At 39.5% G+C, this 24138-nt stretch overlaps 1 protein-coding gene across 3 annotated transcripts; it reads right to left on the bottom strand.

The window, feature by feature from the left end:
- Positions 1–1000: 1000 nt before the first annotated feature.
- On the bottom strand, positions 1001–23936 carry SELL (selectin L). Of its 3 annotated transcripts, none has more exons than XM_058310096.2 (10): positions 23746–23936; positions 22801–22882; positions 20098–20484; positions 18805–18912; positions 15709–15831; positions 14467–14652; positions 14100–14285; positions 12328–12456; positions 7638–7656; positions 1001–2178 (listed from the first exon to the last, which is right to left on the bottom strand). In XM_058310096.2, exons 1-10 carry the CDS (start codon positions 23746–23748, stop codon positions 2160–2162), a joined length of 1242 nt encoding a protein of 413 aa, XP_058166079.1. In that variant the 5' UTR covers positions 23749–23936; the 3' UTR covers positions 1001–2159. The 3 variants fall into 3 exon arrangements, with proteins under 3 accessions (XP_058166079.1, XP_058166078.1, XP_058166080.1); XM_058310095.2 differs by having other exon boundaries at positions 15709–15894; XM_058310097.1 differs by lacking the exon at positions 23746–23936 and adding an exon at positions 23529–23601 and having other exon boundaries at positions 15709–15894.
- Between the last annotated feature and the right edge of the window lie 202 nt (positions 23937–24138).

Genomic DNA, 24138 nt, shown 5'->3' on the forward strand with positions numbered 1-24138 from the left:
AAGAACATAGATATCTATAGGATAACTTTATTTTCCACAGTATGATTTGAATATGAAGTCTCTCTTGCCTCATCTGTTTTAATTAACTCACTATGGAGCTGGGTCTGTTTGGGACATGTGTCAAAGAAGGGAGGACAGTTTCAGGGAGGCCAAGGGGTATAAACTGGTTTCTTCTTTGGAAAGTATGTGGTACTCAGGTGACAAATTTTTCTTATTAAAGTTAAGATCATAAAATTGGATCTTAATTTCATGAAATATTTCTGCAGGAAACTAATATAGCATAACCCAGGTACACTCTTCCCTGCTGAACAATTCAGAAGAATGAGTAATTCCATGTCCCTTATACACTGATGAGTTCATGAGGGCCAGTAATCTGGGTTAGGGGAAAATATCCAGAACACAGCTGTGTGAGGTAGATAATAGTATACCCATTTCATAAATAAATCTGAAGTCCAAAGAAGATACTTATTTGCCTGCATCTCACCATGGAGGTAGAGGTGGGATTCCAACCAAGTGTGTGTGACTCCCCAAGCCAGGCTCTTCCACCTCACCCTACTGCAGAGGTACAGGTAGCAGAGCTGACATTCCATGGTGAAAATCTATTTTAACAAAAATGAAGGACTCTCTAGAGGGTCTAATCTCAGAAGGAAGTCTCGGGGCTGCTTCTGCACAAGCCCTTGGATAAGATCCAGAATCCTACACAAGGAAAGCACACTCTAGATTGTTTAGTGCTCAACATGGGGGACATTTTGCAGCAGCTCTGGCTCCAATGCAGAATCCAAAATGGTTTTGAGAAAGGAAAATGCAATCAAAATTACCAAAAAGTCATTTTCATAACATGTGTAAACTTTATATGATACTTGAATTGGCCATGAGGCAAGGAGCTATTTCAAACTAGTTTCTTACAATGTCCTAATCTCTCATGAAAACTAGCCCTTACACTGTTCAGGAGAATGGAGGGTGAGGGGCTGCTGCAACTTATATTAACCAGTATGCTAAATATTCTTTCAGATTTATTTGAACACTCGTTTATTGAATGTGAGCTAATAAACTAGACACACCAGTATTGCAGCACAACCTTTACTCTTAACGAGCTACAATCTCTTTAGGGGGAAAACATACATAAGATAATTTTAAAATAACACATTAAACAACATAAAAAAAACATGGGTTGTATTTATCTTCACAATTTCATGTTACAGACTAATCTTGGCAGTGGGAGGCCAGGAAGAGGAGATTGCTGTGAACTGAACTGTTAAGGAAGGATTTATGAAAGAAGTAGTGAAGGTAGGGGATGCCTGAGATGAACCTTAAAGGATAGAATCTAGGTAGGTAGATAAGAAATTTGGGGACAGGAGAAGGGGGAGCATTTCAGCATGAGCCAAGGAAACTCTAAGTCTTTTAACTCTTCTGTATAACATCAAAGGGATGTTGCCAGCATCCTGTAATGATGTTTCTGTATTAACAATATAGCAGTCATAAAAGAAGTACTGATGACAAGAAATCTGGGTAGGCCTAATAAAATCAAACAGCAAAACAAAAACTGAAAAACAATACCAGTGATATTTCTCTTTTTCATTTACAGAAGATGGGGCTGCAGTACAAATAGGACTTTTGTAGCTAGGTGTCCAACTTTATCCCATAACCACACTAGAATTGGAAAGCAAGGATAATGCCAATTTTAAGAACTTTCTATACGAACTGACAGTGTATAGACGGGAGATAAAATTTGATCTGCAACAAAATCGAGTTTGTAGTTACATATGCAAACAATTTTCACTGTATTCAGAAGTGTGTGCAGTCAGGTATAACACTGAATTGAAACTGGAAACAAGAGTCAAGAAAGAGAGAGAAATCAGACCTCTTTATATATTTGACAGTAATCCATTCCCCCTGTGGTCTGGTTTGTTTCTTCATGGAAAAGAGAATAAAAAGCTGAGCTATATAATCCACATCTATGGGCTGGGAGGAGGGAGGAGATGAGGGGCAAAATGAGAGCAGAAGTTGCTGCTGAGCACATACAAATCTTTCCAGATGCACTGAAACAAACACTTTCTTCTTCAATGTAGGAGAAAACGCCATGTGTAACTTTTCATGGAGTGATTTGAAGGATCCAATGACTCTTTTGTATTCCAAGAATTTTCATTACAGATGGTGGTTTAGTATGGATCATCCATGCTGAATGAAAAACAAGAGATATATGTTGAATTAAGGAGGTAAAGGGAAACGGACTTTGGCCCAGTGGTTAGGGCGTCCATCTACTATATGGGAGGTCCGCGGTTCAAACCCCGGGCCTCCTTGACCCGTGTGGAGCTGGCCATGCGCAGTGCTGATGCGCGCAAGGAGTGCCGTGCCACGCAAGGGTGTCCCCCGCGTAGGGGAGCCCCACGCGCAAGGAGTGCGCCCGTGAGGAAAGCAGCCCAGCGTGAAAAGAAAGAGCAGCCTGCCCAGGAATGGTGCCGCCCACACTTCCCGTGCCGCTGACGACAACAGAAGCGGACAAAGAAACAAGACGCAGCAAATAGACACCAAGAACAGACAACCAGGGGAGGGGGGGGGATTAAATAAATAAATAAATCTTTAAAAAAAAAAAAAAGGAGGTAAAAAATTACAAAAGTTAATGTCTTAGTGGTAAAGGTAAATATTAGCTAAAGGTGGGAAGAGCTGCAAAGGAAATGTCTTTCAGCTGAATTGGCCACTGAGGGATGGGAAGAGCAAGCTAGATAGTGCTTTTCACTCTTTTGTATGTATTCCACCCAAAGATCACATTAAAACACAGAATCGGATTCAGTAGATCTGGGTGGGACATGAGATTCTGCATTTCTCACAAGCTCCTCTGTGATGTTATGCTACTGGTCAACACACCACTTTGGGAATTTTCTGTGCTACAACCTTTGTCTCCAAATGTAATGAGTTTGAATGACCTTTAGTTAGTTAAGACCAGTGGAAAGCTAGGAAAACAGAAGATATGCTCAAATGTTGGATAATCAGAAAAAATCGAAACTCATGAAAGATATAATGGTAGTTCTGATTCTGATGGGATTGATTTAAAGAGATGGTGACAATTTAGTTTCATGAAATAAAAAGAATTTTTCTGTGATCCAATTGTCTCATATTCTTGGACATGACAGGAGTGAACCAATCCAGTAGGTCCTAATGACCTTTCAACAGAACTAGATTCTGAGGCTCTGCTCTCATGGTAAACTGCCAGGGTAAACCACAGTTCAGCAGCTGCAAACGTACTTGCCAATATGGAGACAAAAACATTTCAGAAAACAGAATTTCACATATACCCTCCTCTGAGGTTGGCATCATATCTTCCTGTGTATCTTGGGCGTAGCTTCTACCCAAGCAGAATTTAGACACTAGAAACCAAATCAGGTGATAAACAGAACCAGTTTGCAGAAGAGTCAAAATAACCCAGCAAGAGATGAAACCACAAATGCCCAAGGAGTCAGTCATTCACCAACTGAAAGTTAATAGGAAGGCATAAATAGGTCTATGAGAATTAGCTCAAGGTCTTTAAAAAAATTGACACACAGTGTTCAGTATGATCCTATTCATTTAACCTTTGTCTCATTCTAGAACACACCCTACTTCTTCCACCCCTCCCTTCCTCAGCACCATCACACAATGGTTTCAGTGTGAAAAAAACAATAACCTTATGGGGGAGGAGGGGGGTCTAGGTACAGCGATAACCTGAGAGTCAAGGGTCCTGAGTTCTAGAAGCATAGTCTTTAAAAGAATGGTCTTTGGGTCCAGGTGGGTTCAAATCTCAGCTTTGCTATTTATTCAGTATCCTCAAGTTAACAATTTAATTTCTCTTAAACTATAAAATGGGGGTATTAGTAATACCTGATATTACTAAATACAGTATTAGTAATACCCATCACCACAGACTTTTATGAAATATTTAATGATTTAAGACATGTTAAACACTCAGAATAATGCCAGTATGGAATAAATGTTTGACAAGTCTTTATAGTTATTTTAATTAGCCCTGTCACTAACTCCTATAGGGCCTATAGGAAACATTTAACTAGTTCAGCTATAATGAGAGCTTGAATGGGATATCCATCAAGATCCTTTCCAGACCAAAAATTCTCTGATTCTGTGAATTAAAGTCACCTTGGTCAACAAATGAGAGGTGCCCTGAGGCAGCTAGGAAAATAATTTTTTGCTAGGTCTTTCTAGACCATCTGCCTAAGCCCACAGGGGCTATATGGATGGGGCCAGGGCTCCCTTCCAATCTCTTCCTTAGCTCTTCTGTCCACCATGGACTCTTGGACACCAGGATATGTTTTGCATAGTCTCGCTGCCATACTTTTGTTTGCATTATTTCCCTCCTCTAGACTGACTTCTCTGCTTCTCTCCATGTACCTAAATCCTATCCAACCTTCTGAAACCAACCCAGGCTGTCTTTATAGCAGTTTCTGTGATCCCAGAGCCAAATTCATCTTTCCTTTTTCCAAAACAGAATTATTTGGCTCTTACCATACTCTTCCTTGTATTTTTGCTCAGAAATTTTTTCCTGTCTTCCTTAGTCCCCCAATAAGATCATTATCTCCCTGAGATCAGAGACAACAACTCATTCCTTTTGCTGTTACAGTAAAATTTAGCACCATTCCAATAAAAAGGTGTTCAATAAATACCTATTGGTTGATTCATTACCCTAATGTAAACTATGGACTATAGTTAATAGTACGATTATAATAATATTGTTTCATCAGTTGTAACAAAGGTGACATGCTAGTGTAAAATGTAAATAACAGGGAAAGCTGTGTGTGCCTGGGGGGGTTTATATGGCAACTCTGTTTTCTGCATGATATTTCTGTAAACCTATGAACTGCTCTAATTTTAAAAAGAAAGAAAAAAACAATAAGGCTATTATTTTAATACGGTAATTAATTTAATGTTAAACCTCTTCCTGCCAGCAACAATTCATGACCCCCAGGGACATCTAATAAATTTTGAGTCAATCTGCCTCCATCTAGTGGCAATTAACACACAGGTGGTTCCTGTAGCCAGAATAGGTCTCTGAGTAGACTGTGCCAGAAAAAGACTTTCACTCAGTGTCCGTGAGCAAGAATGAAATCTTTATATTTTGTGGGTTTCCTGCCCACAGAGATAGGAAGGCCAGGGTCTAGGACCCCAACCACAGCTATTAATGAGACGATAGGGTAATAAAAAGAACCTCCATTGATCCTATGTCCCCACCCAGTTACCCTCCCCACTGTCTCCTCTACTTTACAGCCAAGCTTTTTGAAAGAGATGACTGCATGTTCTGCCTCTGCTTTCTCATCCTCACTAATTCCTCACCTCCTGGCCATCTGATTTCTGTCATGATCTCCCCAGTGAAAATGATCTTCCCGCTGACACACTTAGTAACATCCCGTGGGGAACTAATGGTTCTCCCGGCAGTGTTTAAAACAGTTCCCATTCCCTCTTCTTTCCTTAGCATTTACCACTCCCTGCTCTCCTCATTTTCCTTCTACCTCTCTGCAATTTCATCCTGTTCTCCTTTTCTTAGCCCTGGTTAGATATTGAGGTTCCTTGTCTTCCCGCCCTGTCTCCCATGTCATCTTCGATTTCTCACACCGCACAGCTTCCGGGGCTGATTGCACCCACTCCTGTGATGGCAGTTACCTCTTGTAAGAGGCTGCAGATAGGCCTTCTAGACTGTGGATGAATCACAGATTCCTAAAGCTCAACACATACCCATTTGAACCCATGATTTTCACCACCAAAATTTCTCATTCTTTTGTGTCCTGTCCACCGTTCCCAGGTCAGAAACAGGACAATTTTCTTTTCTCTTCCTCCTAGCCAATTAATAACTATATTCTGTTGGTTTTACCTCCTCTTAGCTCATGAACCCACCACAGCTATTTCTCTAGACAGGCAGCACCAGCTAAATAATTTCAAAAACCTCCAAAACAAGTCTCCTTGCCTCCATTATCACCCACCTCCCAAGTTTGCCATGCTGCTGTGTAGAGTGATCTGCATAAAATGCAAATTTCAGCATTATACTCACTTGCTAAAATCCCTTTAGTGGGGAAGCGGACTTGGCCCAATGGATAGGGCATCCTCCTACCACATGGGAGGTCCGTGGTTCAAATCCCGGGCCTTCTTGACCCGTGTGGAGCTGCCCATGCACAGCGCTGATGCATGCAAGGAGTGTCCTGCCATGCAGGGGTGTCCCCCACAAAGGAGTGCCATGCCATGCAGGGGTGTCCCCAGCATAGGGGAGCCCAATGAGCAAGGAGTGCACCCGTGAGGAGAGCCGCCCAGCCGCACACATGGAGAGCTGATGCAGCAAGATGATGCAACAAAAAGAAACACAGATAACCATGCCACTGACAATAACAGAAGTATACAAAGAAGAACACGCAGCAAAAGGGACACAGAGAACAGACACCTGGTGGTGGGGTGGGGAAAGGGGAGAGAAACAAATAAAAATAAATCTTAAAAAAACAAAAAAACACACAGATTCCCGGTGCTGCTGATAAGGATGGAAGTGGTCACAGAAGAACACACAGTGAATGGACACAGAGAGCAGACAACTGGGCGGCGGGAGGGGATGAGGGGAGAGAAAAAAAAAATCCCTTTAGTGGTACCCCAAAGACCTTAGGATAAAGCCCATACTCCTTAATATGGCTTATAAATTACTTCACAATCTGGCCTCTAGTGGCATCTCTCTCCTCAGTATTTCCTTTGTACTCCAAGCTACAGCGCATGAACTAAGAAGTGCTCAATAAGAATTTGTGGTTGGTTGGTTGTCTGAAAGAGCACCTAAACTTCTCAGGGACTGTCTTCCTTCATTCCCAGTATTAAAAGGAACTTGGATGTCCAGCTGGGTATACTTAGTATGCCACCAAAGACTCATTTCCATTGTTCTTTTTGCTTAGCATGCTCCTTCCTCAAATTTCAAAGCAAGTCACTAAACCTCTGAAACTGCTAAATGTTTTGCCACCTTCATTTCTGCCAGATGGACCATGCAGTTTCACATCTCTACATCTCTTCTCATTAGGTTGTATTTCTCCAATTGAAGAAATCTGAGCTTCAAGACCAACCAAACTAAACAATTGCCTCTTCGGGGAAGTCATAGGTTGACTACATGGTCCCCAACTTGTCATACTTTTGAAGGTTTACATTTATGAGAGCAGTGGTCATTTACCCTCTTGAATGGGCAATGAGACACCAGAATTCAGAGCTGTGCCTTCTTAGGGTCTGGGATACATTAGTTTCTCAATAAATGCTTGTTCTATTTCATGTGCCATGAATACTGTATATATGGATCCTCATGTTGAGCCAGGACAAGAAGAAATATACCATATCACTTCCAACCCTCATAGAAAATTCAAGGACAATAAGAAAAAGCTCTTTTTACATAAACTTCCATTTCCTTCTAGGGCATGAATTGTTCATTCACTCATTCAGCTCCAATAGCAACAACAATAAAAAATAGCATTTATGGGAGGCTAATAAATTTATCACCTTATCTGGAAACTTCATTTGGATGACAACTCCATATAAATAACTACTATAGTGTTAATGTGTCTAGCTATCACAAAAAATTATCTTAAGGAAGGTAGAGAAGGGATCAACAGATATGGAAACTTTTTTCTGATAAAACTTACCTTTTTTTGGACTTCCTGCCTAAAAAATACAAAAGAAAAAGAAAGAAATGGCATCAGTAAAAAGTAGGCATCAATTTTTTAAAATAAGGGAGAAGGGAGAGTCTCACCATCAAAACTATCTTTTGAAGTGCATTATGCATTTATTAGGTGAAGCCCAATTGTATCTAAGGGGATTTGATATGTTCACTTAATGTTCTAATTCAAATACTGACAGATAGACCAGACCCGTAGATACAGATGTCTCTCAGAGTTCAACTTCATTTTTCTACGTTGGTCATAAAGACAGAAATTTAAGATGAATTGCCTGGTGGCCAGACCTAACGTGCTCGTTCACCTGTTTATGCCTTCCTGACCTACCATCTCACCCTGTGTAAAGATTTTTCCCTGGGAGACTTAGCTATAAGTACTCTGAGAATATGTGTCATTACCTCACACAGCATCTTCTCTATGAGAATCCATAAGAGAAATTTCACTCTCTTCTCAGTGGTAGGAATTTCACAGTCTCATCTGAGTGACTGGTGTATTTTTGTCTTACAAACATAGCAAATACCACAACTGGTTATGCTTCCTTCTTTTGCTGGCTGCAAGGTAACTTGGAGTCAGATCTGAGATACCCTTCTTAGTACAGGACTTTAAGACACACATTTTTGTGTCCTAACTTCCTTCTTTGCTCCAACTTACTTTGGTTTTCTAAATTTTGCCTTCTTTTTCTTATTTATTTTTGGTTAATTTTGATTTGCTATGTTGAGTGCATTTTAGGAGCTTACGTTCTTTTTTTGAAAGAAGCAGAATACAAATAGGTAGATAAATGAATCAACTGCAGAGTTTGGTTGCAGGGGAAATAAAAGCAGAAAAACTCTTCAAGTAGAAAAAGTCATTATGGAGGCAATACATTTCTGTGGTTGTAAACCAGAGCTCGAATATCATCCGGCCTAGATGCAACTACTATTTGGCCACCTGTAGTGTGGTCTTTGAACAGCTACCTATCTTCTTCTCTAAAGTACAAGTTCTTCATCCATAAAATGAGTATAATAACTATACCTTCTTCATTAGGCTAGTAAAAGAAAATATATTCAAAGTATTTAGGCCAGGACCTAACACTTAGACCTTGTTCTGTTACTGTTTCAAACCTTAAAATCTTAGCGAGTATTGTTTGAAATCTTTCTTCCAAAATTCAGCTTGCTGATGACATGAAGCAAATGCATTTGAGGTTGGAGAATCAAATCTGAATTAATTTCAAGTTCCATTTGTTTATCTTCATATAAATGTATTTTTATTTTAGGAGCAATGAAATACATAGAAATAAATGAGCAAGAATCTGTTCCTATATAATGGTTTATTTTTAAAGAAAAGGGAACTAAGGGGGCATGTATTCAGTTTCATGCCCTTTTCAAACCTGTGTGTTGGTTCAGGTAGAAAAGTCTTCCAACCACAGCAAAAAAACAGAGTCTCATATTTAAGGACAGTGGTTTTAGGGGACATATGTGGATAAAAGTTTGATCTCTGACTCTGGTCCCTGTTATATAGGATATTAGAAATTTGGCCAAAAACATTGTTGCCTTGACTTCCTCATTTAGGAAATAGGATCAATAATAATGACTAATCAGAGAATAACAATGCTAGGAACACAAAGTATATCTAGACAGCCCACGAGCCCATGTTCTTGGAGCTGTCCTTATTCCTTTATCAAAGAGAGAGTCTCATTGTAAATCCTCACAGGGCCCACTGGATGGAATGGGGGAGAGTATGGGCCATGATGTGGACCATTGACTATGAGGTGCAGAGGTGCCCAAAGATGTACTTGCCAAATGCAATGGATATGTCATGATGATGGGAAGGAGTGTTGCTGGGGGGGGGGAGAGGTGGGGTGGGGGTGGTAGGGTTCAAAGGGACCTCATATATATATATTTTTAATGTAATATTATTACAAAATCAATTAAAAAAATAATTAATTTTAAAAAAAAAAAGAGATTCTCAAGTCTGGATACCAAGATAACCAGGGAAGGGGCCAAAATGACAGGTTCAGAAGGTCCATCAATGACAAAAGAACAGGAGTTAAGATTGTGGTCATTTCACTGGCTACTATGCTCTAAATATACACGTTCCCTTTCTCCAGCTTTCTTAACCTGAAAGCCTATAAAGTTCTCAGAATAGATGAATAATGTATATATGCAGCTTCATTGTTTTTCATTTTTATCATTGCAAATGCATCAGCTACATTTTGCGTTAAAAAGCACTGGGGGTTTAGCCTAGGAACCCAGCCATCATGTCTAGCATAGTCTCTATAGGAAAAAAATAATCTTCATGCTTCAAATAATCAACTTACAACAAACATTTTGGAACACAAGTCATTTGTACATTGGAGAAGACAATATTGGGACATGTTTTACAAGTGAGGACTATTAAAATGTTACATTGAAAATGCCCTGAATTCCCTACAGCGTCAGTGATCTTTAGGGGCTTCTGTTTTCTTTGTTGGCATAACCGTAACTAGCCCAACTGCCCACTATCTGTTTCCTGTTTTCCCCGCACTGATTCCCACAGCAGGGGCATGTAAGTTTTCAAGTTATCAGTTTGAGATCTTGTACAGAAATGACTCCAAGGTAAAAAAATTTTAAAAACCCCTCTGCTTTTCTCATCAATGCTTATAAAACAGCCTAGCCAGCTAATCTCCTTACTAAAAAAACTCATGACTTTGATGCTATTCTTTTGATTCTACAAAAATTTATTAAAAATTTTGAAACTTGGGAATAAAGATCCCTCCTTGAGACAACTCACAGCTCAAAGTCATTAAAGGTTATTTAGAGAATAGCTACCTTATTTCATTAGGCAATATGTAATTGCTCATCCTATTTTTTTTAGCTCCTCAGTTCTGCCATCATCATTCAAGGCAGGCAGAAAGAAAGGATGATTGGGGTCAGGCTATAACGTCTCGGAGGAAAGGAATATCAATGTGGGAGAAAACTGTCATTCTTCTTTTGCATTAGTACAGTTAATAGTACTTAATACAATATTTTAAGGTGGTGAGATCCACCTTGGCAGAATTTCTAACAAGAGCAGAGACATTTTAACTGCTCACTGCTCTCAAGGTACAATTAAAATTCTTGCACATTGACAGCATCCTGCCTATTGTCTTTCTGGGTTGGCTAGAAAACTAACCTAACACTCCATTGTTTTAAGCTTGGGATGAGCAATCAGTTCATGGTGGAAGACTATTAAGGATTGGCAGATAATATTCTACAACTGCCAATGTGGGGGATGGGGCAATGTTTATATGCAATTTTCAGTGGATAAGATACATACTAATTAATTTGGTGGACGTGGAATTAAATCGCCAATCCACTGACCCTACACAGAGGGAGCACAGAGCAGATTGTCTGCTGTTTGAGATCATCCATGCATGACCTCTGAACCTGAGGGAGGAATGCCTTAAAAACTACTTAAGGGAAGCAGATGTGGCTCAACTGATAGAGCCTACCACATGGGAGGTCTAGGTTTTGGTACCCAGGGCCTCCTGGCCCATGTGGTGAGCTGGCCCATGCATAGTACTGCCACGTGCAATGAGTGTGGTGCCATGCAGGGGTGCCCCCCGTATTGGGGCGCCCCACATGCAAGGAGTGCGCCCCGTAAGGAGAGCTGCCCCACGTGAAAAAAGGCACAGCCCACCCAGGAGTGGCACTGCACACACGGAGAGATGACACAGCAAGATAACACAACAAAAAGAGACACAGATTCCTGGTACTGCCTGACAAGAATGCAAGCGGACACAGAACATGCAGTGAATGGATACAGAGAGCAGACGATGGGGTGGGGAGGGGGGAAGGGGAGAAAAATAAACAAAAATTACTTAATACCATGAATGTCACAGTCTTGAATGTTTCAGTTAGTGTGAATGCTTCCAAAAGTGACAGTGCATGCCCAAGGCCCATTGATGACCATGGGCCTGTAACCAGCATGATGGTCCCACTTTAGGACTTAGACACACTCAGGGTAGAGGCAAGGGAAGTGATACTACTGATCCTCTCATGGGGTGTTCCATCTACTATACTGGGCAGCAGAGAGTAATTTCTAAAGGCAGCCCTCCTTCCTCCTTTTTCTTCTTCAGTCCAAGGTGAAAGGAAAACATGAGCATGTGGTACAAATGGTTAGAACTTGCGGCCTTGTTGAACAGGCACTGGCAAGAACACCTGAGGCCTTCTCTCAGTGATATGCGCTCCCACACAAAAGCCAAAGAGCTACGTGACTCTTGACGAAGTCAGGGATTTGGGACCAGTGCCTTGAAAACCTTAGTGGGCCTTAGATTCACTTTCCAGTGGAATCATAGCGCCACAGTCAAAGGCATATAAGCTCATAGAGGAAAGAGATCATGTCCTTTTATTTTCAAAATTAAATAAGATCAAAGAACCATTAAAATATCTGATTCAACTCAGTTACCACCCTAGCAAAGTGCCTTAAACATAACAAGGTATTTTTTTTTAATGTTTGTTAGTGAAAAGTAAAAAGCAGCCAGTTTGTTTTAATGAAAGTTATACCAGGCTACTTCATATGTCCCCAGGGACTGGTGTCTCTGAAACATAAAGCTTGGCATCCTGCTTTAGTCAAGTCTATCACGCTTAATTTCCTGTGGGTCTCTCTCTATTTTTTTTCACTTTAAAGTTGTATTGTTTTTCATGAAGTTAAACTCACATACCTTTTTTCAATCGCCTTGCCAGCCAAATGATAAATGCCAACCCAGAGAATGCTGTAACCATGACGGCCACTGGGATGAAGAGGGGGTTATAGTCACCCTCCTTGATCATTGAAAAACTCCTGTCTGATTCTGAAAGGAAAATCAGTAAGACACAAAACATGAGTCCACAAGCATTATATCCTTAGCGCCATCTCATGATACTTGACTTTTTCCTCTTTTGGTCTCCCAGTAATAGCCCATTTGATACCAGAGGTTGTCCATTTGATGCCATTTGACAGATGAGGAAACTGGCATGGAAAAGGCCCCCAATTAGCCCATGGCAGAAGCAAACACTGGACGAGCCTCTCTAGCCCAATGCCCATGGAATCCAGATCCCCAGATTTGCAAGTCGTAGAAATGTATCTAAACTTCTTGGCAGGAAGCGCTCACCATTATATTTAGCTCCATGGCCTTGTGTAATGGTTGGGACTCCAAAACCCTGAGAAGAGCTGAAATATTTAATTCAACTTCAGGAAAAATAGAAGACAGTGATCTGAACGAGATAACTTGTCAGTCAAAGGAAAACTTTTAAAACTTTTACTTTTAAAAGAGTTGTAAATAAAATGCACTTGATGTTTATATGCTGAAACCTGAACTAATCCATCTCTAAAATGATTTAGCCCTACCACTTCCCTCCACTTCCTTGACAAATACATAAAATGTCGTATCTGAATATCCTCTTGGGAGTATAAGCTAAGTTCATTTGGGGACTTTATTGGAAAAAAAACAATATGAAAAACCTACAAAATCTGTCCTCTGCTACCATCAATTGAAGGAACCTACTTTTGCATATTGGCATAGGGTCTGACTGTGTTTTTTGTTCTTCACATTACTTTGTTAAGGCCTTTTAAGGTCCTACCACCCCCACACCCAAATAAGTTGCCAGAGGATCCAAATGGAGAGCATCTATTGACTGGATGAAGAGATGGACAATAGGTCAGCCTTAAGAGGAAACATCCCTGATAAGCCTGATACGCAATCCTCCCTAATAACCCCTTGCTTCCTCCTTCCTCCCCCACTCTACTCCCTGGCTGTGGGCCTCACAGATAACTGCTTCTCTAACAGCCTCTACAGATCCCACCATTTAAAGACTTTTGCCATTGGTGCAGGTAGCCTGAGGGTGGATTTGGTGGCTATTTTTTCGCATGTCAATTTAATGTGCATTTATTTAGCACCTACTGTCAGGCACTATGCCAAGTGGGTGATATACAAAGATGAGGAAGACATAGTTCTTCTCCTGTAAAGATAGATGTAGGTGGCATTAACTTACTGATAATTGCAAAGTGCCCATGATTGGGCATTTCAATGGACGAACAGAGAAATCAGATTGTAGTAGAATAGAAAATGAATAAAAATGAAGTAGTAGAGTTAGTAGGTTTAGATTTTAAGATTTAAGTTGTGAAAAGGAGTTGAGAACTGGCTGAAAAGAAAAAAAGAAAAGTATATCTGGGGAAGCAGCTGTGGCTCAGTCAGTTGGGCTCCCGTCTACCATTTGGGAGGTCCTGGGTTCGCGTCCCAGGGTCTCCTTGTGAAGGCAAGCTGGCCCCCGCTGCAGAGAGCTGACAGTCCATGCCTGTGGAGAGCTGATGCATCAAGATGATGCAACAAAGGGAGACAAGGCGACACAGAAAAAACACGCAGAAAGCAGACAGCAAAACCAAGCCGCAAGGGGGGAATAAATAAATAAATAAATCTTAACAAAAAAAATAGTATATCTGGGCAAATTTACTTACTTTGACATATTGGAGTAGAGCTGGACCAGATTCCAGATGATCCACAAACAGTTTCATTCTCCCCAATTAACTTAGTACCCTCTGAGCATTGGAAAGTGCATGAAGAGGTGAAGCTGAAGTTGGCCAGGGGGTGATTACAGTCCATGGTTCCCAAGTCAGGTGCTATTAGAGGCTCACACAGAGTCACTTCAATGAGAAAGAAAAAAAACTAGTATTTCTGGACAGAGGCCCTCCTTTTACCAAAGGTTTTTAAGCCACGCAGAAAAAACACGCAGAGAGCAGACAGCAAAACCAAGCCGCAAGGGGGGAATAAATAAATAAATAAATCTTAACAAAAAAAATAGTATATCTGGGCAAATTTACTTACTTTGACATATTGGAGTAGAGCTGGACCAGATTCCAGATGATCCACAAACAGTTTCATTCTCCCCAATTAACTTAGTACCCTCTGAGCATTGGAAAGTGCATGAAGAGGTGAAGCTGAAGTTGGCCAGGGGGTGATTACAGTCCATGGTTCCCAAATCAGGTGCTATTAGAGGCTCACACAGAGTCACTTCAATGAGAAAGAAAAAAAACTAGTATTTCTGGACAGAGGCCCTCCTTTTACCAAAGGTTTTTAAGCCAAAGCTGTCTGACTCAACCATCCAGTGCACCTCATAGCAATCAGAGCATTCAAAGCCTGGGAAAGCTTGCTGCAGGCTGCTGTCCAGCCGTGGTGGCTCTCCATTCTGCTGGAAGTGCCAGGCCACATTGTCTCTATCTCAGGGCTCTCAAGAAATATTCTCAGTGAAAGTAGCAAATTTTTACCCTTTCACCTGTTCTGAAGTCTACCAAAGTTGTTTTCAAAAACATCTCAGCTCCCTGAAGCAAGCCACCCCATTTCTATTAAATTCAGCCAATTGTTTGGTTTAATTCTATGACTTAAGTAAAGAATTTTGGTAGTTCTTTTAGAATTAAACACAAACTAGTGCATCGGTAGCACAAATGTAGATGGCATAACCAAAACTTCAAAAAGGTTGGATGCCACCAGGTTTCTCCCATACAAGGATAATCTTCTTGGCAACTAAGAAGGCAAAAATAGCACCTATTTCAAATGCAAACAGTTAAAGAGGTTAAGTTTTTGTTCTTCACAGCAATTGTTATTCTTCAGAATGTTCATGGTGGAGAAAAACTAAAAGATACCTCAAGAATAAACCAAATAAAACAATCAAGAAAGACCTTTTCTCACCTGAGAAGGAAATTGATTGGTGTTAAGTAAAACACCACATAAAATAGGTGCTATTCAGAGAATAACAAAAATTTAATTGGTATTCAACAAGACTTTATTTTTGCCATGTTAATGAGAAAAAAAAGACAGAAAATGCAGAGTAATCAATTACAGAAACACTCTGAGATGTCTTCAGAAACAGAGTATTTGGCTATTTTTTATTGGGGTTTTTCTTTTTAACTTTGGAAACAATAAGTCATATGAAAATCACCAAAGTTATGATATAAGTGAGGTTAAATTGTGCTCCAGAAGAGCATACAGATTTCTTAGCAAGACTACATTTTCCTAGTTTGCAGACCCAGGAATACTGAGTCAAAGCTGCTAATGTGAATGGTTACTCACTTTGACAGGCTGGTTCTGGAGATGCCCAATTTCCAAATGGTCCACAAGTAGTTTCTTCAAACCCAACTAGGTCTGCTCCCTCAAAGCAGTTGAAGACACACCGTGAGCTGTAGCTGAAGTTTCCTAAAGGATTGGTACAGGCCATGGTACTCCACTCAGGAGCCTTCAAAGGTTCACACTGAACCACTTCAATGAGAAAAGAAACAGTATCAGGTAATATTAAGAGGACCTGATACCAAGGTTTGAATCCTAACTCTGTTATTTGATAGCTCTGTGACCTTAAGCAAGGCTACTTAACCCCTCTAGCATTAATTTCTTTATCTATAAAAAAGAGATAATGATCATTGTATCAACTTCATAGAATTGGTGTGGGAATTAAATGATTTAATGTAAGTCAAGAACTTAGAGAGCAGAGCCTGGCTCATAGGAAGTCCTAATTAAATGTGGGCTCGTCTTCTTTTTTTTCATCTTTAGCATTATCTGGAGAGAGAATACTTAAACCCAGATAGGTTTACATGGGAATGACCAGCTCAACTTTGGAAATAGCTATCACAATGGAGAACTTGTGTATAGGAGAGTATCAGAAGGAACTTCAGAAAGTTAGCCACCATTATCATATCTTCTTTACAAGGGAAAAGATATAAGATCCAAGAAGCATCTTTTGCCCTTGATTCTATCTTCATCCACGATAGCTCAGTTCTCATACTTCAGTGGTTCTGATTTGATAACCCTCTCCAGAAACTGTATCTATTTCCCTGATCTAATTGATAGTCCAGTAGATTCACTTAAGATTTGGAAATCAAGTTCTTTGAGTTTTAGGCCCTGTGATATAATTTGGGCAAGTATTGAAATTCATGTGTTTTATTTCTTGAGATCTAAATGAAGAAAGGACTCCAGGAATTAGAAGAATTTTAATATTATCCTCCAATAGGACAAGTCCAAATTAAAGTAAACTGCATTGTCCAATTCAATTCAGGTTCACAAACAAGAGCCTGATATATTCCAGACATGGTGCTGAATCCTCAAGAGGCAATGATAAATAAGATACTTACTGACTTCAAGGAGTTGCCAGTCTGCCAGGGTAGATGGACAAGAAAACAGATAACTTCAAAAAATGCAGGTCGAATAAGAAAGAAATGTGTGGAGCTATGGGAACACAGAATAGCCTGTCTTGGGGCCCACAGAAAGCCCTCTGGAAGAAATGGTGCCTGAAATATGTCTTAAAGATGGGCAAGTGTGTTAGTCATGTGCAAAATGAGAGAGAAAGCCAAGAGTAAGGTTAAGGAGACACAAAGCAGTTGAGTGGAAAGTGTGGACAACCATAAGCATTTTGATGTTACTAGAAGGAAAGAGGAAGAAGAGAATGATGTGAGTAAAAGACAAGAGCCAAGACAAAAATGTTCTTAAATATTTTCATCAATTTATTAAGTACTTTCATATATCAAGTTATGAGGAGCTTAGATATCATCCTGTAGGACAAATGATGGGTAGAAATTAAAGAGTGGATGGTCACATTTTTTGGTTTGTTTGATTGTTTTTACTTGACTAGACTGCCAGCAGTAGGAATAATGTATTTCAAGAGAGCTAATTTAAAGTTTCCTGCAAAAATCCAGGAGAAAGCCAGCGAGAGCAATGGTAGTAGAGTTGGCAAGTAAGAAGCAAATTGGAGAAATAACAAGTTATAAAAATTGGTATTGTGTTACCTAGCATAAATGCAGGGGGAGGTGACAGAGTCTCATGAAAGAGTGTCCATGTAAATGGTGGAACCACATACTGATACAACAAATACAAAAAGGAAAGCTGTTTAGTGATCATTGACTTTATAAAGTCTTTTGGGCATCCAAAAGCATATGGTTAGCATATTTGGAGTTCAAGTCTAGAAACACAGATTTGCCAGTCCTAAGCTCACATAAATTCGTGAGTCCACAAGAGTCAGTGAGTTTGACCAAAAGGAGCATGTGGAGTTAGCACAGTAATGGACAAAAGACAGAAGCTGAGAAATCACAATAGTTGATAGGTTTGTTTAGTATGTACCCATGGAGAAACCCTAGGAGAAATGATCACAGATAGAAAGAGAACTAGGAAAGAACAATGTAACCAAAAAAAAAGACAGCTCCCCACTCCCCACCCCCCCCCAAAAAAGGAGTAAGCTATTTTAAAAGGAGTGAAATGGGCATGCCAATGATATAAATACTAAAAAATTATGTTCAGGAATGGGGGAAGGGTAAAGTACTAGATAGGAGACATGGCTCAAGGGCGTGGCAAAATGAGTTAGACCTATTCCAGTTGATTAACATTTAAATTTATTTTGAAAAAAAAATTTATTGTGACTCTAATTCTTTATCTGTTCTTATAAACATTGCTTTTTTCATTTTATAATTTTCAATTTTATGCACAAAACACTTCACACGTAATTTTAAAACTCAATCAACGTCATTCAAAGGATTTGCTGTTTCTTTCAGTAGAGAGTTGACTGGGTCAAAGATGCCTTGACTTTGAATCTGTGTCTTATCTCCTTTCCATTTTCACACCATGCCTCTGGATGATTTCAATAGACTCCTAATGATTCTCTCCATCGTCTCTCTCTGCTCTCCAATCCATCATATGAACTCTTTCTAGGAGAACTGCCCAAAATCAATGCCAACTAGAGACCACACCTCTTCCTTAAGGAATCTCTAGTCTCCACAAACTTACTCCAGCTTATCTTTCTTTCCATCAAACTCAAATATGAGCATATATCATTTCCACTAGTTAATGGGGCAGAATCTGTGATAGATCTCTTTGCATCACCTGAAATATTCAGCCCAAATAAATTTAACTTATTATTATATGTCTTTGCAATATACCATGTATCATTAAATGAACTTTTTTTTTTTTACCTTGCCCATCATGACTTTGAAGAGGAGTGAATTGAAACTTCATGCTGACTTATGAAATCTTCACGGGAAGCTAGAAATCTTGTGAAACCATAGTCTTCTGATTGAAACTTCCCATTTCTCAGAATAGTTCGTATCGTTTTGTCCCAACCAACTTCCATAAAATTATAATGATATTTGTAATGTCATTACACGGGGAGAAATCAAGAAAGGAGCTTACCAAATTGGCACTGGGGTCCATAATACCCCACATCACAGTTGCAGGTGTAATTGTTGATGATTTCCACACATTCCCCATGCCCGTTGCATGACCAGGGCTCACAAGAAGCTTTAAGGAAGTGAAAAAATATTTATTTTAATGTGGATACTTTTTAGAACTCATAATCATTTCTTTTGCCTGTGAAAACTTTTTCCTGAAACATTTTAAATAAACAAGTAATGTTTATTTGTATATTCACAACAATTTTGGATAAAAAGCATGTGCTCAATTTTATTTATTTAGTATATTAGCCATAAAGCCAAAGACATTTATTTGCTTTCAGAATGAATTTACCAATAATAACACTCTATAATGTTTAGGGGAAACTTAGTGGCATTCTTTGAAACTCTTGAAATTACTTGCTTTTAATGTAATAAATAGATTAAATGAGGCCCTGACCCAATCAGTTTTGTAATATCTTTGGTAATTTCTTTCTTTATAAAAAGTATGGAGATCAAAAAGTCCATACCTGCTAAAATTAGCAGAGTCCAATTTACAAGAGACAATATTTTCTATGTTTCACTGTAAAAATATGACTTGGAAAAATGTTGACCCTTTTGGGAATATCAGAGTGTTTACAGAAATTTTCACACACCTCAGATAATGCAATGTTTCATTATACAGAATGATATACAAATACCGAGCACCCAGCTTCCTAGTTTGCAGCGAGGAAACTGAGATGACATCAGCCCCAGTGAGCTCCACTGGCCCCATCTCTCTGTTTCCACTCCCCTGACTTGTTGTGGAGTAGGGGGCGGGGAGACCCTGGGGGTCTTGTTCTTCCTCCTTACTTCCTACATATACCTATCTTTTTTTTTTTTTTTTAGGTACTGGGCCAGGATTGAACCTGGGACCTCATATGTGGGAAGCAGGTACTCAACACTGAGCCACGTTGGCTGCCCTGAGTTAGTTTTTTGTTTGTTTTGCTTGTTTGTTTTTTGTTTTTTTTCCTAGGAGACACTGGGAACCAAACCTGGACCTCCCATGTGGGAAGCAGGTGTGAAACTGCTTGAGCCACATATACTTCCCTCCTATCATTCTGATGTCACTTGATTTGGATGTGTAGGGAGGCGCCTTAAACACCAAAAATGCTCAGAAGTGAGATGAGCCAGGCTTACTTAGAGGACGAGAAGTATTTTAGAATGAGCTAACAACTTCTCTTCCCCCAGCATTTCCCTGGGGTTAGTCCCATTACTCCATTAACTCTGGCCCTTCCTGAGCCCCAGATTGCACAGCAGTCTGCCCACTCCCCACCTGTGTAGCAGAGGGCTGCCTTCAGTTTGCGACAGGCATCATCGTTCCACTTTCCCGAGTCTTTGGCCCTCTTGATATAGATCTCTACACAGTCCTCCTTGTTCTTCTTGTTGTTGGGCTCGCCATCTCCCCAGTTTTCTGCTTCTTTGGTAAGAGATTTGTTGGTTCCCACCCAAGTCCATTCCCCTTTCACCTTCCGGATTCCTATCCAGTAGTAGGAAGAGAAGAAGGGAAGCATATTCTCCAGGTATTCAATCTCCCCCTTGTTTTGTATGGCAACTAAATCTGTATAATTTTCTTGGCAGAATGCTCTAGCCATTTTCCAGTTCATAGGATATTCAGAATAATGGTAAGTCCAGCCATCGGTTCCCTGATGTGCCAGGAAATCTGAAAAATATCAAGGCAAACTCTATAGACTCATATGTTACAGCTGAAAAGAACCTACAGCTCATTGAGACACATAGAGATGAAGAAACTGAGACCCTGAGAGTGTAAGTAACCTGCCCAGGATCATTGAACTACTTGGCTGTAGATTTGAAGTAGAACCTAACCCTTCTGACTCTAATTGCATTTCGCCATAATATGCTGCTTTTACTCATAACTCTTTTTTTTTTCTGAGCATTTTTTTAAATTATATTTATTTGAAGATACATAGATCACAAAAAATGTTACATTAAAAAATATAAAAGGTTCCAACATACCCCACACCTTACACCCTCCCCACTCCTCCCACATCAACAACCTCTTTCATCATTGTGGCACATTCATTGCATTTGGTGAATACATTTTGGAGCACAGCTGCACCGCATGGATAATAGTTTACATTGTAGTTTACACTCTCCCCCAGCACACTCAGTGGGTTATGCAGGATATAGAATGTCCAGCATCTGTCCCTGCAATATCATTTAGGACAACTTCACGTCCCAAAAATGCCCCCACATCTCATCTCTTCTTCCCTCTCCCTGCCCTCAGCAACTACCATGGCCACTTTCTCCAGATCAATGCTACAGTTTTTTCCATTACTAGTCACAATAGTTCTATAGTAGAATAAAAGTGAGTCCAGTCTAATCCATATTTTATTCCTCCATCCTGTGGACCCTTGGATGGTGATGTCCACTCCATCTTTATACTCAAAATTCTTTTAGACAAATGTGGTAGCTTTCTCAGATTTATTTCCATAACTTTTTTTCTCAAAATTCTTGCAGAAAATTTAACCTAAATATTTTAGAAATTTGTATTTCTTTTGCCTGATAGCCATCAATCATTTAAAACTAATTTAATTATAATATTGTAAAATTTCCAACCCACTTTTTGATCCTGGGATAATTCCTTAAATGCTGATATTTATGTGCCTAAGGGAGAAGCAAAATAAAGACAGGAATAACAGTGACATGCCTTTAAGTAATCATTTCCATAGCACAAAGATAATATTTTACCATAGGAAGAGTCACTTCTGGAAAAACCTCAATATGCAGCCCAAGCCTTATATATCTAATTGCATAATAAAAAAGAGACCAATTTATAAAGCCAAATGATGTAGAATTATGAAGTTGGTTAGGTCATGCTCTGCACACAAAGATACTCAACTGATGGTGTTTAATAATTCTACAGGTGCTTTAAATGTAAGGACTTTGAAGAAACAGTAATAAACACATCATTACACAAAAGCGCCATAATAATAGGTACCGTTCAAGCTGGTATGATCTATGTGAAACATTATACAATAAGGTAAAACTTTTCACAGCTATCAACATTTACTGAGTTTTCACTATGTGTAGGGCAAACACCATGGAGAAATACCAAAGAAAACATAGATCCAGTTCATACTGTTTCTAAGGATTCTGAGCAAGGAATAACAGATGCAAAGGAAACACAACTAATCTTGATCAAATTAAATATATTAGAAATAAACAGAGTTGGGAAGCAGGTATGATTAATGGTAAAGAATGTCATAAATGTTTTGAACAGAGTTTTAAAGGAGCATTCCATTAGAATATAAATTCTAAGGGGAAGAAATTTGATTGGTTTGCTGCTGTGTCCTCAGTGCCTAGAATAGTGTTGGGTACATTGTAGGGACTCAGAAAATATTTGTTGAATGAGAACGGCTCTGGGTTCCACAGGTGGCACAAGGCAGACATGGTATAAGGAGTAGTTTTGTGAGAAGTATAGTAAGCATGTTTGCTTGACAGAGTTAAGAATCCAAGCTGGGGAGTAAGCAGACAGTAGCCTAGGGAATGAGAAGGAAGGTTCAAAGTAATTGCTAGAGGGTCTTCAAGAATCAGACATAAAACTTGTCACATCAATTGGAGAAGTACCAAAAAGCTATAAACCATGGCCCCTGCTCTCAGGGAGCTGACAGTTTAGTGGTAGAAATGGCATTGCTATATAATGAAAGTGGAGTGCTAAATATTTGGTACAGATTGCAAGTAGCTTATTAGATATTTCTTTACTGACTTTCAAAATTGAAGGTTTTTATGGGATTAGCAGGATTTATACCACACAGCTGAGGGTGTGACAGGGAAAGATAGAATTAGGATTCTGGGAAAGCACTAAAGATAAGAGGGGGAAAAGAAGCATTTCATAGAGCACAATTAATAGCTGTCTACCTAATAATTTTCTCTTATACAATGTATACCCAGTGGTATTTAAGACAAATGAGCACAAGTTAAAAAGGCTTAGCAATAAACAAATACCATAACATACCACAACAAAGCACTGTCCAGACCCACAACTTAAAGACATTCCACAAACCCTTCTGAGGACTCTGACATCTCCAAGGAAATATCTGCAAATAAAATGCAAAATTTTATTTAGATTTATACTCTTAAGCCACAAGCTTCCAGCACCTTCAGGAGGTGGCTGCAACTTTCTTAAAGTTCAACATAAAACGTGTAAGCCTTTTAACCATGCCCAAGGTAGTAGAGTTCTCAGACATGATGTAAAAAAGTAGCACTAAATTTCCCTCAAAACTGATGCATATGTGGGTCTTTTTCATGCTTTAGTCTCAAGTTGCTGATTATTATTACTGCTCTGAATTTTCCTCCTTCATTTCAGTAATTTTTTGTACCTACTTTTCTACTGTTAGATTGAACTATTGGATATTTAGTAAGTATTTTTTTAAGAAAGTGTTCTTGGGTGCCCCATGACTTAATGATATCCAAATTTAAGGTTATAATCTCATACTTAATTATAATGGAGCAATTCCTCAAATGCATAAAACAATTAGATATCAAAACAGACACAAGTAAAGAAAAACAATTTTTTTTCAAATAAAAAGAAATGCATTTTTTGAGCAACTCATACAACAAGATCACAAATTTTCTGCACACTTTAGAACCATATTTTCTGAAGCAAATCACTTCTCAGGTAACCACAGCATTTGGTTGCAAAATGCTAATTTCAACAAAATAGCACCTCTTCAAGAACCTCACCAGAGATGAGACAAAGTCGAAGACAGGATATCAGCATATCTAAGAAAAGAGATTTTAGGATCACTTATTTGAGACTCTGACAGCATTCTGAGTTTTTGTTTTTCTTTAAACCAAAAATGAATTGTGTTGTTGCTTGCCCTTTGCCACCTGCCTCTATAATACCAAGAAAGGGTTCTGTCTGGGCATCTGGAAATCTTGTAGGCGGAAAAAGGCTCACCATGGCTTTGCTTGGTCCTTCTCTGATTCTTTTGCAACCCTTCAGTCTCTCCACTCAGCAGAAGTCTCTGGGTTCTTGCCCAAGGTGAGTGTGCTGTGTGGCATGGAATTGGCCTGAGTACAAGAGATGCCGGCTCTCCTTTACTTCTGTAACCAAGTCTCACACCCTCTTCTTCTCCTCTCCCTCCCCCTTCTCTTATCTCTCTACTTTCCCCACCCCTTTCTTAGCCTGACCTCTAGCACCTCCCCCTGAGAAAACAAGGCTCCAACTTCCCTAGAAAGCTATTAAATTATTGTTAGCTTTTCCTCCTTCCCTTCCTTCATTCCTTCCTCACTTCCTTCCTCACTTCCTTCTTTTCTCCCTCTTTCCTTCTATCCTTCCTTCCTTTCCTCC

This window comes from Dasypus novemcinctus, chromosome 13 (assembly GCF_030445035.2).
Source record: "Dasypus novemcinctus isolate mDasNov1 chromosome 13, mDasNov1.1.hap2, whole genome shotgun sequence".
Classification (NCBI taxonomy): domain Eukaryota; kingdom Metazoa; phylum Chordata; class Mammalia; order Cingulata; family Dasypodidae; genus Dasypus; species Dasypus novemcinctus.